Genomic DNA, 25,369 nt, shown 5'->3' with positions numbered 1-25,369 from the left:
TGAGATCTGGAGTGTCACGCTTGGTCTTGAGACCTTTTCTTTGGTGCATTCAAAGGAGAGTAGTTTCTACGCCTCTTTGGAGAGGCAGTGGCTCCAGAGCATGAGCCAGTACCACTCACTGATGGCAACCTCTGATCTGACGTGGGCCTTGGTACTGAAAAAGGCCTTGTGGCCTGCTTGAGAAGGCTGCTTCAGGCAAAAGTCTCTAGCCACTTGAGTCCCTTTTGTGAACAATTTACAAACTGAAAACCACTCTTTGATGTGAGCCTCGCCTAAGCGGAGCAAGCACCTTGTGTGAGGGTCATTGTTGGGGATTCCCCCACACACACACACCAGACAATGTTTAAATCCTGCTGAGGGTATCACCAGGGAAAACTACTTTACTAAGCCAGGGTACCAACTAACTATATGCAACTAAGTCCAAGGATGAGGAATTGTGAGGTTAAGAACTACGCAGCGCTCCCATTCCAGCCAGGGACGGATGGTAAGAAGGAACTAAGGGGGGGTTGAGATGGTGCCACATCATGTAGCATGGGGAAGGGCTGTGGCCACAAGGTGCAAGTGCTACCCTCTATTAGTACTGCTAGGCAAAACTCTCCAGCTCTGACGTGCTAGGTGCATACACGGCTACATCTACTCGAAGAACCAGTCTGCACCATAAACTGGAACATTCACCACTCTGCTCCAATTTTTACCAGTGGTAGGAGAGCAAGCCTTCATGTGGCCTTCAAAGAAAAGTCTACTTCTGACTTCTAGAAGATTAATTAAAAGTGGCAATTTTCTTATAAATTTTTTCTACTTACTTTTAAAGATGTGATCATTATATATTTGAGTAAGCAAAAAAAAAATATTGAGAATAATAAAGCATAGCTAATACTACCTGTTTAACTTTTATATGGTTTAAAACAGTGGCTCTCAAACTTTTATACTGGTGACCCCTTTCACATAGCAAGCCTATGAGTGCGACCCCCCTAATAAATTAAAAAGACTTTTAAATATATTTAACACCATTATAAATGCTAGAGGCAAAGCGGAGTTTGGGATGGAGGCTGACAGCTCGCGACCCCCCCATGTAATAACCTTGCAACCAGCGATGAGCTCCCAAAATCCTAAGAACTGGTTCCCTACCGGGTCCTCGGCAGCACTTCGGCAGCGGCGTCTTCACTCGCTCCAGGTTTTCGGCAGCATTTCGGTGGCGGGTCCTTCACCCAGAGTGAGTGAAGGACCCACCGCCGAAGACCCAGTAAGGAACCGCGCAGTGCCTATTCTCCTCCCCCCAATCCAACCCCACCACACATCCTGCCCTCGACTGCCCCCCCTCAGAACCCGCAACCCATCAACCCCCCCCGCTCCTTGTCCCCTGACCACCCCTCCCAAGACCCTCCACCCTAACTGCCCCACAGGACCCCACCCTCTAACCAACTCGCCCTGCTCCCTGTCCCCTGACTGCCCCAACCCCATCCACCACAACCCCAATAGACCCTCGGAACACCCACGCCTACCGAACCCCCCCATTCCCTGACCACCCCCCCAGAAGCTCTGGGCCATCCAACCCCCACCCCGCTCCCAGTCCCCGGGACTCCTGTCCCTTATCCAACGCCCCAACCCCTTACCATGCCGCTTACCCCCACCTCCTCCCTCTCCCGGAGTCTCAGCGCGCCATGTCCAGCAGCAGCCCTGGACAGTGCTTCAGCGGCCTGGCTCCAGTGGGGCCTCAGAGATTCTTGTGAGGCCCCTGCAGGGCCCAGGGCAAGGGGCAAATTGCCCCACTTGCCTCCCCCCTCCCCGGGCAGCCCTGCCAACCCGTCCTCCCAGCCTCAGCCCGGCCCCCTTACCATGCCGTTCAAAGCGGCAGGAACTGCAGAGCTGCGCTGGCGGCTCAGCACACTGCGGCTCTGCGAGGGGGGGGGGGGGGGAGCTCAGGCGGGCCGGACAGGACGGTCCCGCGGGTCGGATGTGGCCCGCAGACCAGAGTTCGTCCACCCGCCCACCCCTTTAGCAACCGGTTCTACACCAGTTTCTAAATTTAACAACCGGTTCTTGCAAACCGGTGCAAACCGGCTCCAGGTCACCACTGCTTACAACCCCTGACGGGTCCTGACCCCCAGTTTGAGAACCTGTGGTTTAAATGGTCTGGATTGTTATGTTGCAGTCTCTACACCTGTTAATGACATCCAATATTCCTGTTTCTTGAGACTCAAACACTCATCATAAATCAAGAGAATTTCAATTTGCAAATTTTCAAAATAAGGCCTTATCTCAGTAAATCAAAAAGGCTCAAGTCCAGTAAACAACCTGGCTATATAGGCATGAGATCTATACCACCTCCAGCAGATAACTGAAATGAAACTGGCTGAACAATCTAGCCTTACCTCATGCTGGGAACTGCATGGTAACCCAATCGGAACTCCAAGCTATCTTTATCCAGGCATTGTTGGATCAGCTTTTCCCCAACAGCATGCATGTGTTCTAGTAATTCAAGATGCTCTTTTGTTACTGATTTTAGACTGGAGATGGAGTCCCAGGGTAAGATTAGCCAGTGGTAACGAGCTTTGGGATATTTATCCTTAATGCTTACAACCCTTTCATCTTTGTAAACCTAGTAGAGAGAGAGAAAAATCAAGGCTATTTACCATTGACTGGGGTTCCCTGGAACATCATAATAAAAATAATCAACTTGAATTATCCAAATATTTGGCTTCGCTAATCCACACTTATATGCTCCATGCCAGTGTCACAGAACCATTCAAAAGCAGTTAGTGTGGTATGAGGCCAATGTACATACAGGTGTACAGAGTGCACCTCTGAAACAAGGCAGGGCTAAACTTACTCCTTATTTCCAAAGCAGGGATGGAGGAAGGGTAAGTACGGATCTGTGGAGAAAATACATTTGGAGCTCTCCAGTGACTGTTAAGTACACTATTGTTTCCCCATCATACACATACCTCCAGAGATCCACATTGACTGATTACCAAGCAATAAACACTTATCTGAGAGACAGTGGTGGAAAGAGTCTTGAGATTTTCTATTTGACTATATAAGTGTCCTATAAGCCATACTCAACACATTTTACTACCACCTGTGAAGTATTTGGATCAATATATCTCACCTTCTGGGCACTTCTCTGCAGGCAGCATAGCCAAGGTAATTTACAAAAACTTGCGTTTGCAGTGAGATAAACAGGGCTTTCCACATCTGGTTTATAGATCTATAAATGCCAAGGCCCAAAGGGAGCGCTATGAGCATCTAGTCTGACCTCCTGTATAACACAGGTCAGAGAACTGCCCCACAATAATTCCTTTGAACTAGAACTGATCTTTTAGAGAAACATCCAATCTTGATTTATGCAGACTGGCCGCCTAGGATAAGGAGTCACTAGGCTGCAGCAGATGCGCTCAGAGACTGCATTCAGCAAACATTCTAGGATGAGACTAATGACCACCTTGCTTTAACAGAAATAATGAAGAGGCAAAAAGCTGTCAAAGCCTTTGGTGCTCACTTACCCAGCTAAGGTGATTTCACCCAGAAAGCCACTTGTAAGGAGAAGATGTAGAAAACATATCCCTAACTCCCTGAAGTCTCTATATTTACTGAGGTCAGACTGAGATCGCTTGGCTGCGTGGGACACACTTCTGGAAGGTGAAGGAATCCTTTCGTCAAACATTTCAGCAGAGGATGCTCCAACAGAAATTTGCCATTTATTGCTTGTCAAACAGAAAGCAAGCACCTCAATGTTGTGCAAAGGCTTTTTTGCGGATACAGACTAACACGGCTGCTACTCTGAAACCTTAAAAAGAATAGTCAGCCTGTTAAATAAAACAGACAGAAGCTGTAGACTGACTGTACAAAGCTGTAGACTGTAGTACAAAGAGAAGGAAGCACATTCAGGCTGGGAGACCTGTGACTAGGGCACGCAGGGCTCCTAGTGAGGTCAAAGATTGGTATGACAATGAGCCAAGGGATTCTAGAAACAAAAGGAGAGGTTTACTGCAATTCCAATTATATTCATGTCTTCACTAGGCAATTCCAGTAGGAGGAGTTCCCAACCCCTTTCTGGGCATTGCTTTTCTAGTGGGGGAAGGAAAGATCACTTATTGGCAGCTGCTGGGTTGAATAACTAAGACTTGTGGATTGAACAGCTTGAGGGAATGAGTTTCACCATCCTGACTCCTCCCCTGACTGGGACCCTGGTAATTACCATCATACCACCGGTTCTTTGTTGGCCTGATCTTTAAAGCCATACCAACTACAAAGGGGGAAACAAATGACATCACCACCTCCACCAGCTTCAGCTAAATCCTCCACAATTCCTGGGGAGATGTAAAATTCAAGTTCCTACTGTTGCCCCTCCTCTATTATGGCATTTTCCTCCCCCATCTAATTTCTCCTCTTGCCTATCTTTGCCTTCTGCCCAAGCAGGGTCTGGCTTGGCCAACCAAGACAAACCCACCTTTTACAACACTTCTGTGAACAGAGGTCAGCCAGCTCGACCCTGGTAAGAGCTTGCCAGGTCTTGAAGTGGCTAGTAAGATTGCATGTTGTCTCTTTGCCCTCCCTGCAGTTAGGCTTCCAGGGAGACAGGCTTGGTTTTCCATCCCTGCTATCCTCTTCTTATACTTGTGTGTACATCTTCCTCGCTTTGGTTTAAAGGAAACAGAATCAAAGTTCAGTAACTCAAGACTGTACAAAACTGGCTCTCCTTCCTGCAACTAGGACAGATAATGCCATCTTTAACACCACCCAAAGCTGGCTAGCAGAGATTTCTCCCAATAAAAATTCCATACAACAAATGAAAAAAAGAATCAGAAAAATTGTTAAAATAAACTTTTCCGAAACTTTTTAAGTTTCAAGTACTTTTACTGTTTCCCTTCTTTATCGGGGAGGCCTGGTCTACACTACAAAGTTAACAAGGTCAACGAAACCTGCCTTGCGTCAGCCTTGTCGTGCACACGTCTACATTTAAATATGGCTCCTATGGATGTAAGTGCCCTTTTATCCTGACTTAACACCACCTCCAAGAGCGGCATAGAGCCAAAGTTGATCTTCTCGGGTCGACAGTGTGAGTGCAGACGCTGCATTACTTAGGGCGACTGTAGCTGTCCTCCAACAGCTGTCCCACAATGCCCCACACTGAACACTCTGGTCATCATTGTGAACTTCACTGGCGAGCCGTCATGGAGACCAGAAGAACCCTCCCCTTTAAAGCCCTGCAAATTTTTGAACTTCCCTTTCCTGGTTGCCTGACTTGGCGAGCACACCTAGCATCTCTCCATTGTTGAGTGCAACTGCCCAGCTGACCATGCCGGCTACACGCTTCAGACACACTCCTGACTGGAGTAGACAGGAGATATTGGATCTCCTGGGCCTGCGGGGAGAGGAGGCTGTGCAGGTACAGCTCAGAACCTACCCTAGAAATGTGGCTATCTACAAGCAGATTTCTCAGGGGATGCAGAAGGGCTACAACAGGGACCAGCAGCAGTGTTGCATGAAAGGCAAGTTGCTGCTGCAGGCACATGAGAAGGCCAGAAAGGCCTTCAACAATCAAGCTGGTGCCAAGCTACAGACCTGCCGCTTTTACAAAGAGCTGAATGCCCTAGTCAGTGGAGCCTCCACCACTCCCAGCAGTACAATGGATTCATCCGAGAAGCCAAAGTCACAGGCCCCTACCATGAACTGTGAGGAAGAGGAGGATGGGGGACAGATAACCAAGGGATCCAGCTACGCAGCAAGCCAGGACCTGTTTTTAACTCCAGCACAGTCCAGTCAGTCATAGAATCATAGAAGATTAGGGTTGGAAGAGACCTCAGGAGGTCATCTGGTCCAATCCCCGGCTCAAAGCAGGACCAATCACCAACTAAATCATCCCAGCCAGGGCTTTGTCAAGCCAGGCCTTAAAAACCTTTAAGGAAGGAAATTCCACCACCTCCCTATGTAACCCATTCCAGTGCTTCACCACCCTCCTAGTGAAAAAAAAGTTTTTCCTAATATCCAACCTAGACCTCCCCCACTGCAACTTGAGACCATTGCTCCTTGTTCTGTCATCTGCTACCACTGAGAACGAAGCTGTGGATGACATAGCCTTGGAGAAGTTAGGCTGCTGGTCCTTTATTCAGCAGCCTGTCCAGACAGCAAAGTCTTAAACACTCTCCTGAACCAAAGCAGATTCTGTTACAGAATAAAATTCTATTACTCAGAACAAAATTCTTCTTTACTGGTTCTCAACATATACTGGCTGGCACTCAGCAGTTCTTGAAAGCGTCCAACTACTTGTTACTGTGCAGTGTCACACAACTCAGAAGATCATTCATAAACAAAATCCAAGGATGCATTAACAATGTTATATTCCTGTATATACACACACAGCATTTACCACGATTCATAGTCGGCTGCAAAAGAGCAGAGCCAGGTGTAGCACACCACTATGCTGTATGCTACTCTGGCTCACAGTTACAATGCTCTTCATAGCTTCCCTGAACTGTATAGCTCCACGCCGAGCTCTTTTAATGGCCTTGTATCTGGCAGTTCAGATTCAGCAGACATATGCTCCACCTCTGCCCTCCACCCCATGGAAAGTTTTCCCTCTTTGCTTCAGATATTATGCAGGACACTGCAGGCAGTTATGACCATTGGGATATTTTTCTCATTGAGGTCCAATCTTGTGAGTAAACAACGCCAGCAACCCTTCAAATGACGAAAAGCACATTTGACTGTCATTCTGCACCTCCTGAGCCAGTAGCTAAAGTACTCCTTGGTGCTGTCAAGGTGCCCATTGTACAGCTTCATGAACCATGGGAAGAAGGGGTAGACTGAGTTGCCCAGGATCACTATCAGCATCACCAATGGTAATCTACCTGTTGAGAAAGAAAGTCCTTGCTTGCAGCTTTCGGAACAGTCCTGGGTTCTTAAAGATGTGAGTGTCATGCACCTTCTGTGACCAGTCCACCACACTGATGTAGATGAAGCATCCCCAGTGATCCATCAACACTTTCATAACCATAGAAAAGTACGCCCTTTCTGTTGATGTGCTCTGTGGCACGGTGGGCTAGTGCCAAAAAGGGATATGCGTGCAGGCTATTGCTCCATGGCAGTTCGGGAACCCCACAGCTGCAAATCCATCCACTATGTCTTGCACGTTGCAGAGAGTCAGTCCTGCAAACTTGCATGACAACAGCCCCTGCGGTAGATTTCCTGACTTCAAATTGATTCCCAGTTGATTGGCAGCAATCCAGCGTTGCAAGTTTCCACAGTGTGATCGCCACTCGTTTCTCCACTGTTGGTGTAGCTCTCATTTTGGTGTCCCTGCACTGGAGGACTGGGAGATGTTTGGCACACACATCCAGGAATGTGGCCTTGTACATCCTAAAGTTCTGCAGCTATTGTTCATTATCTCAAACCTGCATAATAATGTGATCCCACCAGTTAGTGCTTGTTTCTGAGGCCCAGAACCAGCGTTCTACCATCTTGCAGCTACTCCGTGACCACCAACAACCTAGAATCAGGTCTTGCTATGTCCCACAGCAATCTGTCCTCCAAGGAATCATCATGTTCCCTGCATCTCTTCTTTCAGCTCTGCAAATACTGCAGGATGTTGCACCCTGTTCTTGCAACAGTCATGACAGTAGTGCAGAGCTATGCAGGCTCCAGGCCACGTGGGTTTGTGGGATTTTGAAGGGAAAAAAAACACGCAAAAATCATGGGATATAGATCACACTATGGGATGGAGACAGTTGCAAAGTGAGAAGTTGACCCCATGCTTCCAGTCATCCCAACTGACTCGCTTTGGCCCCATCATGCATTGCCAAAAGACTGGACGGTGGCAAGTTGTCTTCCATATGGAGAAAGACTTGCATTTGTGAGGTAAGCAATCCAAGAACAAACTATCCAGGCTTCTACTAGAACTCAATCTCTTGATGCAGTAGAATCATATTACTAAAGGGGGTCAAGATCCAAGTCTGTTTGGCAAAGTCTCTCTGGCTGAGAACAGCAAAGTGAGGGGAAACGTATGTAACGTCAAGAGGGCCAAATGCTAGAATAAGTGAGCCCAAACTAAAGCTGCTATGATCCTAGCAGCGCTCTCCTGTGCTGTATTCCACAATAATTTGGGAAATGCCCACCTCCAACTCCTTTTAGCAGAAAGGCACCAGTCAGTCCCAGCCAGCCCTTTCCTTCTCTGGTCTAATGGTAGGAGCAACTCCAGGTAATTCAGCTGGAAAGGTCTCAGAAGAAGCAGGAAGCCACTGTCTTCCAAGGACCTTCCACCAAGATTGTCTTTCACCTGATCTCACCCACCTTGCTGGCATTCCTAAGTTGGTTGAACTTCAGGACCTAGTGCAAAGTCCAACTACTCACCCACTAAAAAATTTAATAATTGGAGATATACCAATCTCCTAGAACTGGAAGGGACCTTGAAAGGTCATCAAGTCCAGCCCCCTGCCTTCACTAGCAGGACCAAGTACTGGTTTTTGCCCCAGATCCCTAAGTGGCCCCCTTAAGGATTGAACTCACAACCCTGGGTTTAGCAGGCCAATGCTCAAACCACTGAGCTATCCCTCCCCCCACTCAGGCATTTGTTTATGGTTGGCTGGGATGTGAGCAAATTTTTGTCTAAGAACAGGCTCAGAAATACTGGATCTTCACCCTCTTGCACACCTAGAGGCCAGGGGGTTACCTAGGTTTCATCTTGTTAGAGTAATTTTCCTCCATCAAGATGGAGATTCCAGTCTCCATCTCACAAAATTACTTATTGTGTAATTACTCAAAGTGTGTTCTGAGACTCAAGATCATTATCTGTTGTTTCAGCTAATAAGAGTAGTCAAACTTCCACTTATCAAAAGCACTCTGCTATAGTCTGCAAGATAATATCTCGAGGGGAGGGAGGATAGCCACCACCACATAAGAACTGAAGTTTGAAGAGAGACTGGTTCAGACATTAGGCAACAGGTTCAGTATCGTGATACTTAAACATTCCAGTTATCAATTTGATAGATTTATAACAAAAATGAGATCCACCTTTTTAGACTCGAAGCTAAGCTTTCTTGGTTTTATTTTTGTTAGTTTTTGTGTTTTAATAAAATTTACGACACTAATACAGTGTCTCATTTCTTTACCAGCCAGTGTGGTCCAGAACCTCGGAGGACCCAGGAGACAACTGGTCAACTTAACAGCCTGATGACCTCTCCTAATTAGTCCCTGGGTCTCATAAGTGCCTGCTCTAAGCATGGTATTGTGATTGCATTTCAGATTTATTTTTTGGGATCCAGATGTTGAAACAAGCGATACATGCTTTATGCACAAAGCTATAAATGAAACCAAGTGACCATAACAGAGGAAAATCTAGTGCTAGGGACACGACTGTCACAGCATTCTTGGATTCCATGAAATTCCACCCACACTCTCTTTTGTTAATTGGGTCACAGAATCTACCTTTCCTGAATCACAGGTGTTAAGAAAAGCAATTGGGGAGCATCATATTAACAATGGCTCTCCAAGGTTATAGAGGTTTCCTGCTGGCCTGATGGAAAAGGACTAATGCATCTAGAAAACAAGTTGATATACATACAGTACATGCACATTTGGTAATTTTAACATGCACTTGGCTCAACAGCATTCTGAATGGGATGCTCATTGAATGTGGATTGGTAAATTATTCAAAGTATAGTGTGGATCATTCCCACCTGCATTTTTGGGTCTTGCATAGAGATCTTCAGACCTTGACTCCAATGTCCTAAATGTTCCTAGAGTATAAATAGAATAGACACTTTCAGAAGAAATTTAAAAAAAAAAAATCTAATGAAATTGAAGCAGAATCCAAAGTCTTCAAATAATTTTTACTATAACTCCAATATTGCTTTGCTGATACAAATACATACCTGTGTTAAAATAGTTTGTTTGTTTTTAAAAAAAAAAAACACGAAATAATTTCTTTTTAACCTTTTTTTAAAGTAAAGTTTGCAAAGTAAAACATTTTCAGTTGGGAAATTCCAGAATTAGAGTTACCCAGGCAACTCTAATACATCTAATTTGGCCCCTTATACATCTGCATGATGACACAGCCCTTAATTGCATGATCACAGGCCATATTTCTACAGGACTCTGCATCATTCAATGCACAGGGTGGACGATGCTCTGGGAACAAGGCAGCCATTGATATTTCTTTGTATCTTTGTCATTCAGTGGATGACACCAGGCCTTGCTCTATGCCACCATTCAAACCCTCTGCCGAATGCAACACTTTAATTTCATTTCTATTGCACCTATCACTGTAACAGCTTAACCTCACACACATTAATACATTTAGCTTCAACAACAATATAGGTTAGGGTGGGTGAGTTGTGTTTTTTTTAAACAGACGGTGCTCAGGCACTGGGAGATTACACCAATGTCAGCAAAAGCCTCTACTAACTTTGGGTCTCTCAATGACTGGGTGCCCTGTTTGAGACACTTGGGGCCTGATTTTTTTCCCCGAATATGTAGCATTTTATAGCACTCTATATATTCAAAACATGGCACAGATATTAACAAGTTAACCTTCATAACCCCCTCATGAGGCAAGTGTGTAAGCATTACCACTCTTTCAGAGGTTCTCAAACTTAATTGCATCACAACCCCCTTCTGACAACAAAAATTACTACACGACCCCAGGATGGGAGACGGAAGCCTGAGCCCACCTGAGTCCCACTGCCCTAGGCAGGGGGTCAAAGCCAAAGCCCGAGCCTAGCTGCCCCAGGTGGTGGGGCTCGGGCTTCAGCAAGTCTAATGCCAGACCTGGTGACCCCATTACAATTGGTTCAGAACCCACTTTGGGGTCCCAACCACAGTTTGAGAACCACTGTGTCTATTTTATGGATGGAGAAACTGAAACAAAGGCAAAGTGATTAGCCCAAGGCCACAGAGTGAATGAGTATCAAAGCCAGGATTAGAACAACACAGGACTCCCTGTGTCCCAGCCCTGTGCTCCTGCAGGCAGGAGTGCTCAGGTCTTGTGGGGGGAAAAAACCAGGCCCCAAGTATGGCACCCAGAAAACGAGGAACACAGAGTTAGTGGCAACCTCTGGAAAGTTTGGTTTCAATGAGTGGGCAGAGGCAGGGACAAATTCCCATTCTTTTAACATAGTTTTTTGATATGTGATGGACGCTTAAGTGTGCTACTCTGAAAAGTGACTGGGAAAAGATCAAGAGGTTTCATTGGTTCCCACTTGCTATTTCCAGGTCAAATCTCCTCTATTTCTAAGTAAAACAATAGATTTCCTAGCTGAGCTCTTCTGGCTCACACTGTCACCCACCAACAAGATTCTTTGCAGCTGGAACCAAAGCCCTGATCCCACAGTCTGCTGCAGGCAGCTGTGTGCACCCATGTGAAGCCCCACTGACTTCAGTAGGGGTCCGTCCATGTAGATCAGACTGCAGGATCAAAGCCTTAGTTAGCAATTATGTGGCTGATGTACAAGCCAGAAGGGAATTCAACTTGCTCCCCCAAAGTTATGTTGGGTTTTCCATGCGAATAGGAGTCACTCAAGTAGAACTGGTTTCTGCTCTACAGTCAGCTGATTTGACTGACTACACTGAGGCTCAGTCTACATGGAAGAGTTTTTGATGTTCTCCCACAATTGCTGTAGCACCAGTGCAGCTCCACCAGTGCTGGCAATGATGGGCGTGCTAGGACAGGGTATTCTACTGCTCACCTTGTGGTTGGAAGAGCTGTCATGGGGAGAGGAGGAAGAACTACTGGTATTGTTTGGCCTGCAGCTTGAACTACCATCTTGCAAGTCTGGTTGCTCCATTTTCATACTTTTTTCAGACATGTTTTTCATGTTACTGTTCCCAGAGTCTATGTATGGCCTCTTGTTTGTTTTTGTCTTCCCTTCTGCTCGTGCGCCAGACATCCCTGTGACTTCCAAGAATTGTATAGTATAGGGGTAAAGTTTATTCACAAGATGTAGAACCTGTCCTGGCTTCAGCTTCACTTCTTCATCCTTGCCAATATCCACCAAGTCAACACTGGCTGGGTTAACTCCCATCTTTGGATAATCAGAAAAAAAGCACAATGTAGGAATTGGCATACAAGTATAGTCCCCAAATTCAGATATACTAAAACCCAACTACTCCAAACTGTTCTAGGGCACCCCTGTCCCTGCAACGCAGAGAGAGACGAGTACATGGCATTTCCTCCACCCTTTTCCACATACTGGAAATCAAAATGCAAATCAAAAATTGGAGTTGGAGGTATAGATTTAGAGCCTCATCCTGCAATCAGAACCGCTAGAGCAAACCCTGCACCAGCATGAAGCCCTAATGAGCCTAATGGGATTCCACATGGGAACAGGGTCTGTGTTAGCAGAGCTGGCTGGGACCACATACCACCATGAAGCCCTGCACCCCACTGGGGCCTGGGTTGGTGGCACTGGCTGTGACCCCACCAAACATGCAGCCACACTGGGATCCTACATGGGTACAGGTTGGTGGAGCTGGTTGTGACCCTGCCTTGCCATGAAGCCCCTGTGACCTCAATGGAGCTGGTCCCCCATTGGTACAGGGTCCACATTAATTGTACTGGCTGTGACCTCATACTGCCATGGAGCCCATGACCCCAATGAGGTCAGTTCCACATGGGTACAGGGTTCAAGTTAGGGATATTGGCTGCAGGATCAAGATGTGTCTTCACCTGGGTATTAAGGCCTTTGGCATACTTTTAGGTGCTTGGAAAATAAATAAATAGCAGCTGCATCAAGTCTGACTCAGAATTCAGCATCAGAAACCAGCATCTTGGTTCCAAATAGTTATACTTTCTGATCAGTCTCCTTTATAGTGATATTTGTCTTCTTACTGTGCTCCAACTGCATGGCATCTTTGGAAGATTCTTCGCATAAGCTGGTTTATTTCATTGGTGACTAGCTCTGTGAGAAGATTTTGCCATTCCAAATATGTGTGAGAACAACTATGGCAGGCCTAATGCTGCCCTCAGTTACACAGGAGTAATGCCATGGGCAGAACTGGGCCTCATGTTACAAATATTTCAAATAAAAAACAATGAAAAAATATAACAAAGGAGTCCTCGTGACACCTTAGAGACTAACACATTTATTTGGGCATAAGCTTTCGTGGGCTATAACCCACTTCATCAGAGGCATTGAGTGGAAAATACAGTAGCAGGTGTATATATATTCATAGTACATGAAAAGATGGGACTTGCATTACCAAGCGGGAGTCAGTCTAACGAGACAATTCAATTAAAAGTAGAATACCAAGGGAGGAAAAAATCACTTTTGTAGTGGTAATGAGAGTGGCCCATTTCAAACAGTTGACAAGAAGGTGTGAGTAACAGGAGGGGGAAATTAGTATGGTAAAATTAGTTTTTGTAATAACCCATCCACTCCCAGTCTTTATTCAGGCCTAATTTGATGGTGTCCAGTTTGCAAATTAATTCCAGTTCTGCAGTTTCACGTTGGAGTTTGTTTTTGAAGTTTTTTTTGTTGAAGAATTGCCACTTTTAAGTCTGTTATTGAGTGACCAGGGAGGTTGAAATGTTCTCCTACTGGTTTTTTAATGTTATAATTCCTGATGTCAGATTTGTGTCCATTTATTCTTTTGGCCAATGTACATAGCAGAGGGGCATTGCTGGCATATATAAGCAAACTCAGCAATGCTCTTCACAGCTACCCTATTAAAAGTACACTCACAAGGTGAGTTAAACTGAAACTTTGACCTACCTTTTCTTTCATAGCTATTTACAAATCTATATAATCCTTGTGTGTTTCTTCCTTTGAAAACTCAAGTGCTTCCAGAAGCTCTGCTGGTGGCTCTAGAGGTAGCATTGTCCTCTCCAAGTCGGTTATAACTAAGGCTAAGTTTTTGTCATGGATATTTTTAGTAAAAGTCATGGACAGGTCACAGGCAATAAATAAAAATTAACGGAAGCCCGTGACCTGCCCCTTTCACTAATAATAGCCCTGACAAAAGGGGTAGGTGGGTTCAGCACCCACTGCTGTGTTGTGTGGGAGCTCAGGGTAACCCCACTGCCTGCCACAGTGGGGCAGCTGCGGGGTCCCACCGTGGTAGGGTCCCCCAGCCCTCTGCCACAGCTGGGCAGCTGCAGGGTTCCCCCACCAGGGCAGGGACTGGGAGCTGCAGGGGCGGGGCTGGCTGGGAGCTCCAGCCCCAGGACAGAAAATGTCACGGAGGTCAATGGAAGTCACAGGTTCCGTGACCTCCATGACATAACCGTAGCCTTAGTTATAACCAATACCCCGGCATTGCTGGGAGAGAGGGGGACAAAACAGAGAGGGGTCAGCTCTTGGAGGAGACTATACTGCAGTCAAGTTCACTTGAGGTTGAGCTACTTGTATTCTTGAGGAACTGGATTCCCTGCTTCCATTAAATGCTTTTAGTTAATTATACAATCAACACTGGACAAAACCAGATTCAGCCTCTAAACACTGCCTCCAGGTTTCTCTTTAGCAGAGTTCCTGTTGGATACCTGCAAGGTCCACACAATGGCACTATGACTTGAAGCCCCAGGCACTCTGCATGAGTAGAGGTTTTAACTGGAATCTCAGGATATTCTGCTGAATGATAATGCCCTAAATTTTCTGCTGCTTTCTGAATAATGCTTTATGCTGAATAAAATTTTCTTCACTTTCCATCCTGAACCATGTGCTGTTTAAAGGCTACTCCCTGATACCCTAGCACTGCACTTCATTCAGGCCAGAAGCAATCCTCGTATACAGTGAAACTTGCACTAAGTGCCATCTTCAGCGGCAACTGCCTATCTGAATACAGTCACAGTGTTCCCAATGTTTCTTATACAGTTATATTCAAACTGTAATTAAAGCTTACTCATGAGGCAACCAGTGATTGCTGATCCCTTAGGGGTTTCACTGAATATAGTTTGCAGCCACGTGTAAAACATTTATCAAGCAGCTGGGGTCTTTGGAAGAAAGATTTGTTTCTAACCAAGCTCAGTGAGACTGCAGTGGTGCTTTTTGGACCTGTAGGGCACTCCATGCAGAGTACAGTTTTTGTAGTATAGTAGTGTAGTGATTTCTGTGAAAAGCCAGTTTCTCTCTCTGGTAGGTCACCAGTCTAATTTGGACACAAATTAGTTGTGACAAAGTTAATTACCATTAGATGGCCTGAATAAAATAATTTTATTGATCCCAACTCTACCCCTAACAGTCAAGTGTTAGATGGGACTGCAAGGATAACTCCCAAGATGATCAGGTACTATGACGATTAACACACCCAGAAACCAGGACAAACAGAGAGGCCTTGTCAAGGCTAGGAAAACAGGCTGTTTTATTAAATATATCTGCTAACCCTGGAGGAGGAACCTAGTAAAAGTGTTAAACCCTGTCTACCCTGGATGCTAAATAGCGTTTAAAATTGTGTTAATTAAAACACTACCTTTTCTCCAAGTCTAGACAGCCCAGACAGGCCACCCCAGGCCCCAGCAATGGGGGTGGGGAGGCAACATGAGCAGCAGCAGAAATCTTAGGCCACATCTACACCACAGGACTATAGCACCATAGCAATGCCATAACGAGACACAGTCCGCCAGTGACAGATGGGGTTTTTCCATCACTGTATACAGCACCATCTCCCTGAGCAACAGTAGCTAGGCTGATGGAAGCATTCTTCCGTTGACCTACCTGCATCTACACCAGCAGTTAGGTTGGCATAGCTACAGTTCTCAGAGATGTGGATTCTTCATACTCCAAGCAACGTAGCCACAACCATCTAAATGTTAAATCTGGACCAGACATAAATATTAGCCATCTTCCAGGATGTTACCCAGTGCAAGGAAGAGGAGTGAAACAGCCCTCCCACTGCAGCATACAGAAGTAGTATTACAGCACTAGCTTATCCACTAAACTCCCTGATTGACCCCTTCTCCAGTGTCTGGACATTTTAGATTGCAAGCTCTGTGATGGGATTGTGTCATCTGCCATGTTTTGTAAAGCGACAAGCATAATGACAACCCTCAGTAAATAAAAGTAATACTGGACATCTATAAATGAACATACCTGTTTGATCTTGACATACCCTTTATTACAGTCCGCTTTTAGCTGAACTGAAAAGAAGAAACAAAGCATCAGAGAATTACTTAAACATAGGAGTCAGACTGCTGGAGTAAATTGGCACAGCTCTACTGACGCCAAATTCAGCTGGGGATCTGGCCCACAATGTATGTTCCTATTAGCTTTCATCAAATGGGTGAAGACAGAAATATAGATCCTAATTGAACTCACTGGTTCAGTTTATTTAGTTAATTTACAATTAATAAATAATACTGAGAGTGTCAACACATCTATTTAGAAGCCTTGACACGTATATTAAAACTGTATGCAGCTTAAACATAGCACCGACCTCGTTTTGAGTTCACATTTTCTGAAATCCCAGATTTCTGTATTAAAGTTGTGTCAACATGTGTTGCTAATATTCTTCTCCCTAGACAAAATTACAAGCATCTACACAGCAGATTGCTAGAAATTACAATGAGCCTACTTAATGACTGTCCTGCCTTATCAATGGGATTTCTATTAATGTACATGAAATAAAGTTTCCCAGCATTGGCCTTTCTAAAGTTCCAGAGCTCACATGTGGCTTATAAACCATACAGTTTTTTGACTCACATCTGTATAATGATTCCAATCATAAGGAACTGACTGATGTGCCTGAACAAAGGAGGAAATAGATTGGAGTCATCCCAAGTATCCACTCTCATGAGATTTTATAGATTTTTCAATGAGCTAAGCTTGGTTGTCAAAATATTCGACAGATCTTCTTTAAAAAATTTGCAGCTAGCACCACTTGGTATTTTATAGTTGTACTAGAGGATATGATACAAAGGAAACTATGACAATCATATACTTGCTACAGAACCTTTTATAGAATTCTATAGCAGTGGTTCTCAAACTAGGGCTGCTTGTTCAGGAAAGCCCCTGGCGGGCTGGGCCAGTTTGTTTACCTGCCGTGTCCGCAGGTTCCGCCAGCGTGGCTCCCACGGGCCGCGGTTTGCCACGCCAGGCCCATGGGGGCTGCAGGAAGCAGGATGGGCCCAGGGACGTGCTGGCCGCCCTTCCTGCAGCCCCCATTGGCCTGGAGCGGTGAACTGCGGCCAATGGAGCCGCGATAGGCCGAACCTGCAGATGCAGCAGGTAAACAAACCAGCCCGGCTTGCCAGGGGCTTTCCCTGAACAAGCAGCGGCCCTAGTTTGAGAACCACTGTTCTACAGAATTTAACAGAGACTGCTACCCTAGCTACAAAATGCATATAGTTACTTTTCAATTTATGAAATGCACTTACTGGCACTTCTAGGAATATGAACAATATATAAAAATCAAATTCACTGGACCCTGGAGAGAATGTCAAACTCAAAACACTCTCCACCATCTGTAAAGGTAGCAAAGAGTCCTGTGGCACCTTATAGACTAACAAACATATTGGAGCATGAACTTTCGTGGCTCCAAGCTCATGCTCCAATATGTCTGTTAGTCTTTAAATTGCCACAGGACTCTTAGCTGCTTTTACAGATCTAGACTAACATGGCTACCCCTCTGATACTCTCCACCATCTATCAGTTCTATACAGTGATGAGCTGCCAAAATATTAACAACCGGTTCCCGCCTCCTCCCCCCCCGAGGGTGACCCCCCCCAGCCCCTGGGGACCCCTGCCCCGCCCCCCAGGACCCCTGCCCTTTCCACCCCCTTCCCTGTCCCTTCACTGCCCCCTGCCACTCCTCTTATTCCTGATAGCCCCCCGGGACCCCTGCCCCATCCTACCACCCCTTCTCTTTTCCCGACTGCCCCTGGAACCCCTGCCCCTGACTGCCTCCCACCCTGCCCCCAGGACCCTTCCCCATTCAATTCCCCTGTTCCCTGCCCTCTGGCCACCCCAGTCCCGACCCTAATCCACCCCGCCTCTATCCAACACCCTCTCCTGCTCCCTGTCCCCTTACCCTGCTGCCTGGAGATGGGAGCCGTGCCACCCAGAGTCGGGGCTGGGAGCCACAGGCGCTGGGCTGCAGTCGGGGTCCAGGTCGGCGTCTGGGTCGGCCCGAGCCTCAGCGCCGGGCCGGACCCAGCTTCACTCCAGGCTGGCGGCGCGGCTCGGTCCCTGGCCGGACACCGACCCGGACTCTGGCCGGGCTGGCGGCTCAGCTCCCGGCCGGACGCCGACCCCGACTCTGGCTGGACGGGCGGCGCGGCTCTGACCCCGGCCCCGACTCTGGGCAGCGTGGCTCCGCGCCGGCCCCCGGCTCTGACTCTGGCTGGCGGGCTGCGTGTCTCGCGCGGACCCGACTCGGACGGCGGTGAGGCTCGGGCCGAGCGAGCGAGCTGCCCGCCCGGCCAGAGTCCGGGTCGGCGTCCAGCCTGGAGCCGAGCCGAGTTGCCCGCCCGGCCAGAGTCCGGGTCGGCATCTGGCCCGGCGTCCGGCCGGGGACCAAGCCGCACCGCCAGCCCGCCCGGGGTCCGAGCCGGGGCCGGCCGGAGCTGCGCCTCCCGACCGGGGACGCGCGGCACCTCCCCCCACCCCACCCCACCCAGCTTACCTGCAGGAAGCTGCTGCTGCTTCCTTCTCAGCCCTCCCAGGCTTCCCGCGCTAACAGCTGATTGACGGGAAGCCTGGAGGGAGAGCCTTCAGAGGAGGAGACAAAGCTGGAGCCAGGTGAGCTGGGACTAGGGGCGGGGCGGGGCGCGGCGCTGCTGGAACCTTTGTTACATTTAAAAGCCCTTTACAACCAGTTCTAAAAGGGTTTCTAAATTTAACAACCGGTTCGTGCAAACCGGTGTGAACCGGCTGCAGCTCACGACTGGTTCTATATGAGTTTACAGGTTTTCAACAAACTATGTATAAGACTGTTTTACAAAGATCAATTTCTACTCCTCCTGGTGGCAGAAATGCCATGTTCCCTCATGCCTGTCAGATTATAGGGCCCTTTGCGACCTCCTATAAAGAGAACAGAATAGCTATAATAGGTAAGCAGCTCTACCTAGAGAGCTGAGATCTTCTGTGGCTAGAAGACCCACTGGATTGGAGCCCCATGACTGATGATTACACAGCAAGCCAGAGAGATGCCTGCTTTGGTTTTCAGAGAGAAGCTGTAGTTCCCACCTGAACCGCCCATTGCTTAAATATAAGATTAAACCCCAATCACTGCCAGCTGGGCTTTAGAGTGTACAGTCTATACAGTCTATCAAAATAATGTAACCAAACAGAAGAACAATGAAACCTCACAAAATGAATCTCACAATCTGACATGACACCATCACAGAATTTCTATACTTGTACCTCACCGGTTTCTTACACTTTTTTTGGAACTGCTGGGTTGTCATCAAGCCAGCAGTTGCATGTAAACTGAAGCTGTAACTTACCTTGTTGCCGTGAACACTTCTTGTCTGTTATCTCCGTCTCTGGGCCACGCCCTATCACTACTGTTTTTAAGTGTGGCAGTTTGATTCGCTGACAGCATTTATCTTTCCTCACTAGCCAGCACACCTGCATAATTGCACTGTGGAAAAAAAACAAGAGGAGATTGTCTGACAGGATTACATTCAGATAGGGATTATGAGAATTTTTCAGGTTTATTTTACATCAGCTGGGAAAAAAAGCCACTCTTGGGCCAGGTCTACACTACAGAGTTTTGTTGGTCCCCAGTTTCAACATAGAAAAAACAAAACACACAATACATGTTGAAGAGGCAGCTATACTGGCAAAACAGCCCTTTTGCTGATATAACCTGTGTCATTCTTAGAAGTGGTTCACTATATTAACAAAATATCTCCTTATGCCAATGTAAGCTGCATCTCCACTAGGGACCACGACAGGAGACTTGGAATTCCTGGGTTCTATTCCCACTAAATTTCTGAGCCCTCTTTCCTCTCCCCCCGCCACGCCCCCACTATAAAAACTCCATGGACAACTGGTGCCACAATAACTTTTTTTCTGCATATAAAAGCCAGGGCCAGTATTAGGGTGTAGCAAGAAGGGCAACTGCCCAGGGCCCCATGCCACAGGGGGCCCCAGGAAGCTAAACTGCTCAGACTTTGACTTCAGGCCCGGGTGGCAGGGCTCAGGGCCTCAGCCCCAGGCAACGGGGCTTCAGTTTTCTGCCCTGAATCACAGCAAGTCTAATGCCGGCCCTGCTTGGCAACTGCCCCCCCCTCCTCCTCCAAGGGCCCCTAGACCTCTGATTGAGAACCACTCCACTAAATCACTCATTGGGTGACCCTGATTAAGTCATGTAAGACTCTGGTGCAATTTTCCCAGGATGGGGTCATCCTGAAATTACTGGGGCATATTTACAACCTGAACTATAGATTAAAGGTTCTTTTTGTCATCCTCTCACCACCACATTTTTGTTCCATCTGCATTACAGCAGGACAACTGCTACCTATTATGCTGAATAAGTCAAGCGACTAAACATAATTATATATTTGTATTGTGGGTGGGGTTTTTTTTAACTACACATATAAGCACATCTTAAATCATCTCACTCAAATTATGATGAGCATTATTTTTCCTACTGGAAAAAATCCTAATCATGTTGAAATCTAAAAGGAACAAAGTTTGACAGAATATACAAAGTACCTCCCAAACAGCTAATTATGTCTGCACTACTATCCAGCATGGAAAGTTCTCTCTCTGGAAAACCTCACATAAATTATCAGTAACCATTTCATTTTTACTTGACATACCTTACTGGATAGCTACAAAAACAAGGAGTCTGGTGGCATCTTAAAGTGGCACAGATTACTGGATAGCTGTTATTTTACAGATGATTTTGTATCAAAATTCAAAACAGAGCAGTTAATTTTAACATTAATCAGCCACCATATCATATGGATCAAGTACCAAAGAAGTGCCATTATCAGAGGAACATAGGATTGCAAGTGACCTTCTGAGTCACTGAATCCAGTCCTCTGCAATTGCAAGCAACCCTGTCATATAATCCTACTTATAAACTTATCAAGCTTCCTCTTAAAACTACTTAGGTTATTTGCCCCCACTACTATTGGGAGCATGTCCCAAAACCTCACTCCTCTGATAGTTGGAAACCTTTTTTCTAATTGTCCAGGAATAATGATGCACTTCATGGTACTTCAGTGTCTATATTGAGTAAAGACAATTTTTTTCATGAATAAAAATGAACTCAAGTGACTGAGACAAGGAAGGCCTTGCCAGCTGATGGTGTGCTAGAACAGCATTTCTGAAACGGGGGATACTCCAGGGGGTCCATGGGCCCCTCTGATCAACTCCTCCCTCTCAGTGCCCCCTTTATGCTGGGGAACAGTGAAGGAGGTGCTGGGAAGGAAGGGGAGGAGCAAGTACTGTCCGCACCACTCCCAGAAGCGGCCAGGGTGACAGGGATGTGGGGGATCAGTACCTTCTCGGTGGATATGAATCACTTCAATTGGGGTATGTTGACAACACCCAGTCTGCCTGATTCAGAGACAGTGGCTATCTCCATGTAAAATCCTAAGGGAAACAAGGCACTGCAGTTTTCATCTCGATGTAGCTAATTGAGGTAAACCAGAGGTGTGGGGAGGGTAAAGAAAAGAAGGAGGGTAATACGGTTGTCCTCAACATTAGGTACATTGAGAAAAAGCTACCTGTGCTTTGTCTCTACTAGGATTTATACTGCTACTGTATCTTCCATTCCATGCATCTGATGGAGTGGGTTCTAGCCCACGAAAACTTACACCCAAATAAATTTGTTAGTCTCTAAGGTGCTTCAAGGACTCCTGGTTGTTTTTGCGGATACAGACTAACACGGCTACCACTTTGAAATCTACTAGGATTGTACATTGAGATAGTGTTTAGCTAACGCATATCTTCCAGAAAGGCATCCACAATCTTGATCTGCAGACATCAAGAGAGGGAGAATTCACGATTTCCATTGGTGGTTTGTTCCAATAGTTATTCTAAATTTGTCTTAATATTTATTTTAATTAGTCAGGTGTCAGCTTCCAGCCTCTCTCTGCTAGATTAGAGTCCTTTAGTACCTGGTATTTTCTCCCCATTAAGGTACTTATACACTAATAAAGTCACCTAACTTCTTATTGTTAAATTAAAGAGCCTGAGCTCTTTATGTCTCTCACTGTAAGGCATTTTCCCCAGACCTCAAAGCTTTTTTACTGGCTTTCTTCTGCACCCTCTCCAATTTTTCAACATCCTTTTTAAAATGAGGACACCAGACCTGGATGCAGTATTCCAGTATTGGTCTCACCAGTGCTGTATACAGAAGTAAAATGACTCCCTTATTCCTATTCACTATTCCCAACATCACACTGAGATCTCATATTCAGTTGCCTGTCCACTATATAGCCCCTACTTCCTTTTCAGGAAAATTGCTTTCCAGGATATAGGTACCCATTCTATAGGGTTGACCTGTAGTCTTTGATCCTAGATGTATACCTTCGCATTTGGCTGCATTAAAACATGTTTTGTTTGAATGGGCCCAGCTTACCAAGTGATGTAGATGGCTGTGTGTGACAGGCCTGTCCTTAGAATTATTTACTACTTTGCCAATTTTTGTGTCATCTGCAAATTTTATCAGTACTGATTTTATATTTACGTCCAGATCAGTACTGAAAGTATTGAATGGCATTGGGCCTAGCACTGATCCCTGAGAATCCCACTTCTTTTAGCAGTGAAGATGTAGCTAACATGAGTGCAATTGGTCTTTTGGAGTGTTAATGGTGATCTTTCTCTCACACAGCATAGGACAGCAGCATCAGGGCTCCTCCCAAGTTATACTGATATAGTTATACTGGTAAAACTCAATGAGGGACACACTTACAGGAACACCTTTATTGGGTTAACTTATGAAATTTAAGCTAAACTGAAAGAATGAGACTGTCCAAGCAGGGGGGAGGGGTTATAACAGGATAACTGTTTATATCAGTTTAAATTCACACCTCAACTACACTTCACACTGGGGGGAGGGATAGCCCCAGGGTTGTGAGCTCAATCCTTGAGGGGGCTGTCATAAATAGATAGTTAAGGGTTAATGTCTCTTTTACCTGTAAAGGGTTAAGAAGCTCAGTAAACCTGGCTGACACCTGACCCAAAGGACCAACAAGGGACAAGATACTTTCAAATCTTGGTGGAGGGAGTTCTTTGTTTTGTACTCTTTGTTTTGGGGGTTGTTCGTTCTCGGGACTGAGAGGGACCAGACATCAATCCAGGCTCTCCAAATCTTTCTGAATCAGTCTTATGTTTCAAACTTGTAAGTAGCACAGGCAAGGCGTGTTAGTCTAATGTTTGTTTTCTCAACCTGTAAATGTTCCTTTTTGCTGAGAGGATTTTACCTCTGTTTGCTGTAACTTTGAACCTGAGGCTAGAGGGGGTTTTCTCTGGGCTATATAAATTTAAGTACCCTGTAAAGTATTTTCCATCCTGATTTTACAGAGATTATTTTTACCTTTCTTTTTCTTTAATTAAAAACTTTTTTTTAAGAACCTGATTGATTTTTCTTTGTTGTAAGATCCAGGGAATTGGGTCTGGACTCACCAGGAGTTGGTGGGGGAAAGAAGGGGGAAATGGTTAATTTCTCCTTGTGTTAAGATCTAAGGGGTTTAGATCTGTGTTCCCCAGGGAAGGTTTTGGGGGGACAGAAAGTGTGCCAGACACTGATTTCTGGCTGGTGGCAGTGTTACCAGATCTAAGCGCTAGGAATTAAGCTTAGAAGGGTCCATGCCGGTCCCCACATCTGTACCCTAAAGTTCAGAGTGGGGGAGGAACCTTGACAGGGGCCATTTACGGAACTGGGGTAAAAAATCTGTCTGGGGATTGGCCCTGCTTTGAGCAGGGGGTTGGACTAGATCTCCTGAGGTCCCTGCCAACCCTGTTATTCTATGATTCTACGCTATAGCTTGCCAATGTAAGCAATTTAGAACATTTGTTTTTAAAACAGATTTAGGGCTTGTCCACACTAGTACTTTACAGCACTTCAACTTTCTTGCTCAGGGGTGTGAAAAACACTCCCCTGAGCACTGCAAATTTCAGTGCTGTAAAGTGCCAGTGTAGTCAGTGCACCAGTGCTGGTAGCTATTCCCCTCATGGCGGTGGCTTTGTGCCACAATTACACAGCCACGTTAAAGCACTTCCACAGCAGCACTTTAACGTTGCTAGTGAAGATGTGCCCTTAGTGATGCAGTTAAACTGGCGCAAACCTCTGCTTCGACACTTTAAACTTGGTTTAGTTTAAACCTGCTCCTATTCAGCTTAACCTAAACTATATAACTACACCAAAGAACATAGCAGAACTGTCCCATCTGGTCAAGGCCTTAGAATGGGGCAGCGCCGTACAGGCCAGGCCTCAATCACAGCACATTACACATGCACCTTGTACTAAAACAGAACCAGCCCCTCCTCACATACCCCAGCCCTGCTCTTCTCCTCCCCACCCCTGGGCCACCGGCCCCAACCCCGCTCTTCTCCCCCTCCCCCGGTCCACCGGCCCCAACCCCGCTCTTCTCCTCCCGGGGCCACGGCCCCAACCCCGCTCTTCTCCTCCCGGGCCACCGGCCCCAACCCCGCTCTTCTCCCGGGCCACCGGCCCCAACCCCGCTCTTCTCCTCCCGGGCCACCGGCCCCAACCCCGCTCTTCTCCTCCTCCGGGCCACCGGCCCCAACCCCGCTCTTCTCCTCCGGGCCACCGGCCCCAACCCCGCTCTTCTCCTCCCGGGCCACCGGCCCCAACCCCGCTCTTCTCCTCCTCCCCCAGCCCCAACCCCGCTCTTCTCTTCCCCTCTCCCCCGGCCCCAACCCTGCTCTTCTCCTCTCTCCCCCGGCCCCAACCCTGCTCTTCTCCTCCTCCCCCCAGCCCCAACCCCGCTCTTCTCTTCCTCTCCCCCGGCCCCAACCCCGCTCTTCTCCTCCTCTCTCCCCGGCCCCAACCCCGCTCTTCTCCTCCCCGCTCTTCCCGGCCCCAACCCCGCTCTTCTCCTCCCCGGGCCACCGGCCCCAACCCCGCTCTTCTCCTCCCCGGGCCACCGGCCCCAACCCCGCTCTTCTCCTCCTCTCCCCCCCGCCCGGCCCCAACCCCGCTCTTCTCCTCCCTCCTCCCCCAGCCCCAACCCCGCTCTTCTCTTCCCCTCTCCCGGCCCCAACCCCGCTCGTCTCCTCCCCGTTTATACACCTCCCCGCCCTCCAACTCCCCGCTCACAAATCTCCTCACTCCCGCCCCTCCGCGCCGCGCGGGAAGAGCCAGTCAGCCCCTCGCTGTCGCCCTCAGAGGCCGGCGCGTGCCTCGCGGGGCACGCTGGGAGCTGTAGTCTCGCAGCCGGCCCCGGAGGGACGAGGAGAGGTCACGGCCTGTCATTGGCTCTCGTCTCCTCGCTCCTCCCCGCATTCCTTTCCCGTCG

At 47.1% G+C, this 25,369-nt stretch overlaps 1 protein-coding gene across 1 annotated transcript in view; it reads right to left on the bottom strand.

The window, feature by feature from the left end:
* The window catches only part of LOC120407752 (aprataxin-like), a 29,886-nt gene extending 4,556 nt beyond the window's left edge, over nt 1-25,330 (bottom strand). The window contains 6 exon segments of the mRNA XM_039543745.1: nt 2,373-2,599; nt 9,675-9,734; nt 11,682-12,017; nt 16,020-16,066; nt 19,373-19,509; nt 25,171-25,330. Coding sequence (XP_039399679.1) covers nt 2,373-2,599; nt 9,675-9,734; nt 11,682-12,017; nt 16,020-16,066; nt 19,373-19,502 — 800 coding nt within the window. The 5' untranslated portion in view covers nt 19,503-19,509; nt 25,171-25,330.
* Between the last annotated feature and the right edge of the window lie 39 nt (nt 25,331-25,369).

Source organism: Mauremys reevesii, linkage group 6 (assembly GCF_016161935.1).
Source record: "Mauremys reevesii isolate NIE-2019 linkage group 6, ASM1616193v1, whole genome shotgun sequence".
NCBI lineage: Eukaryota > Metazoa > Chordata > Testudines > Geoemydidae > Mauremys > Mauremys reevesii.
This window is presented reverse-complemented; position numbering and strand designations above follow the sequence as displayed.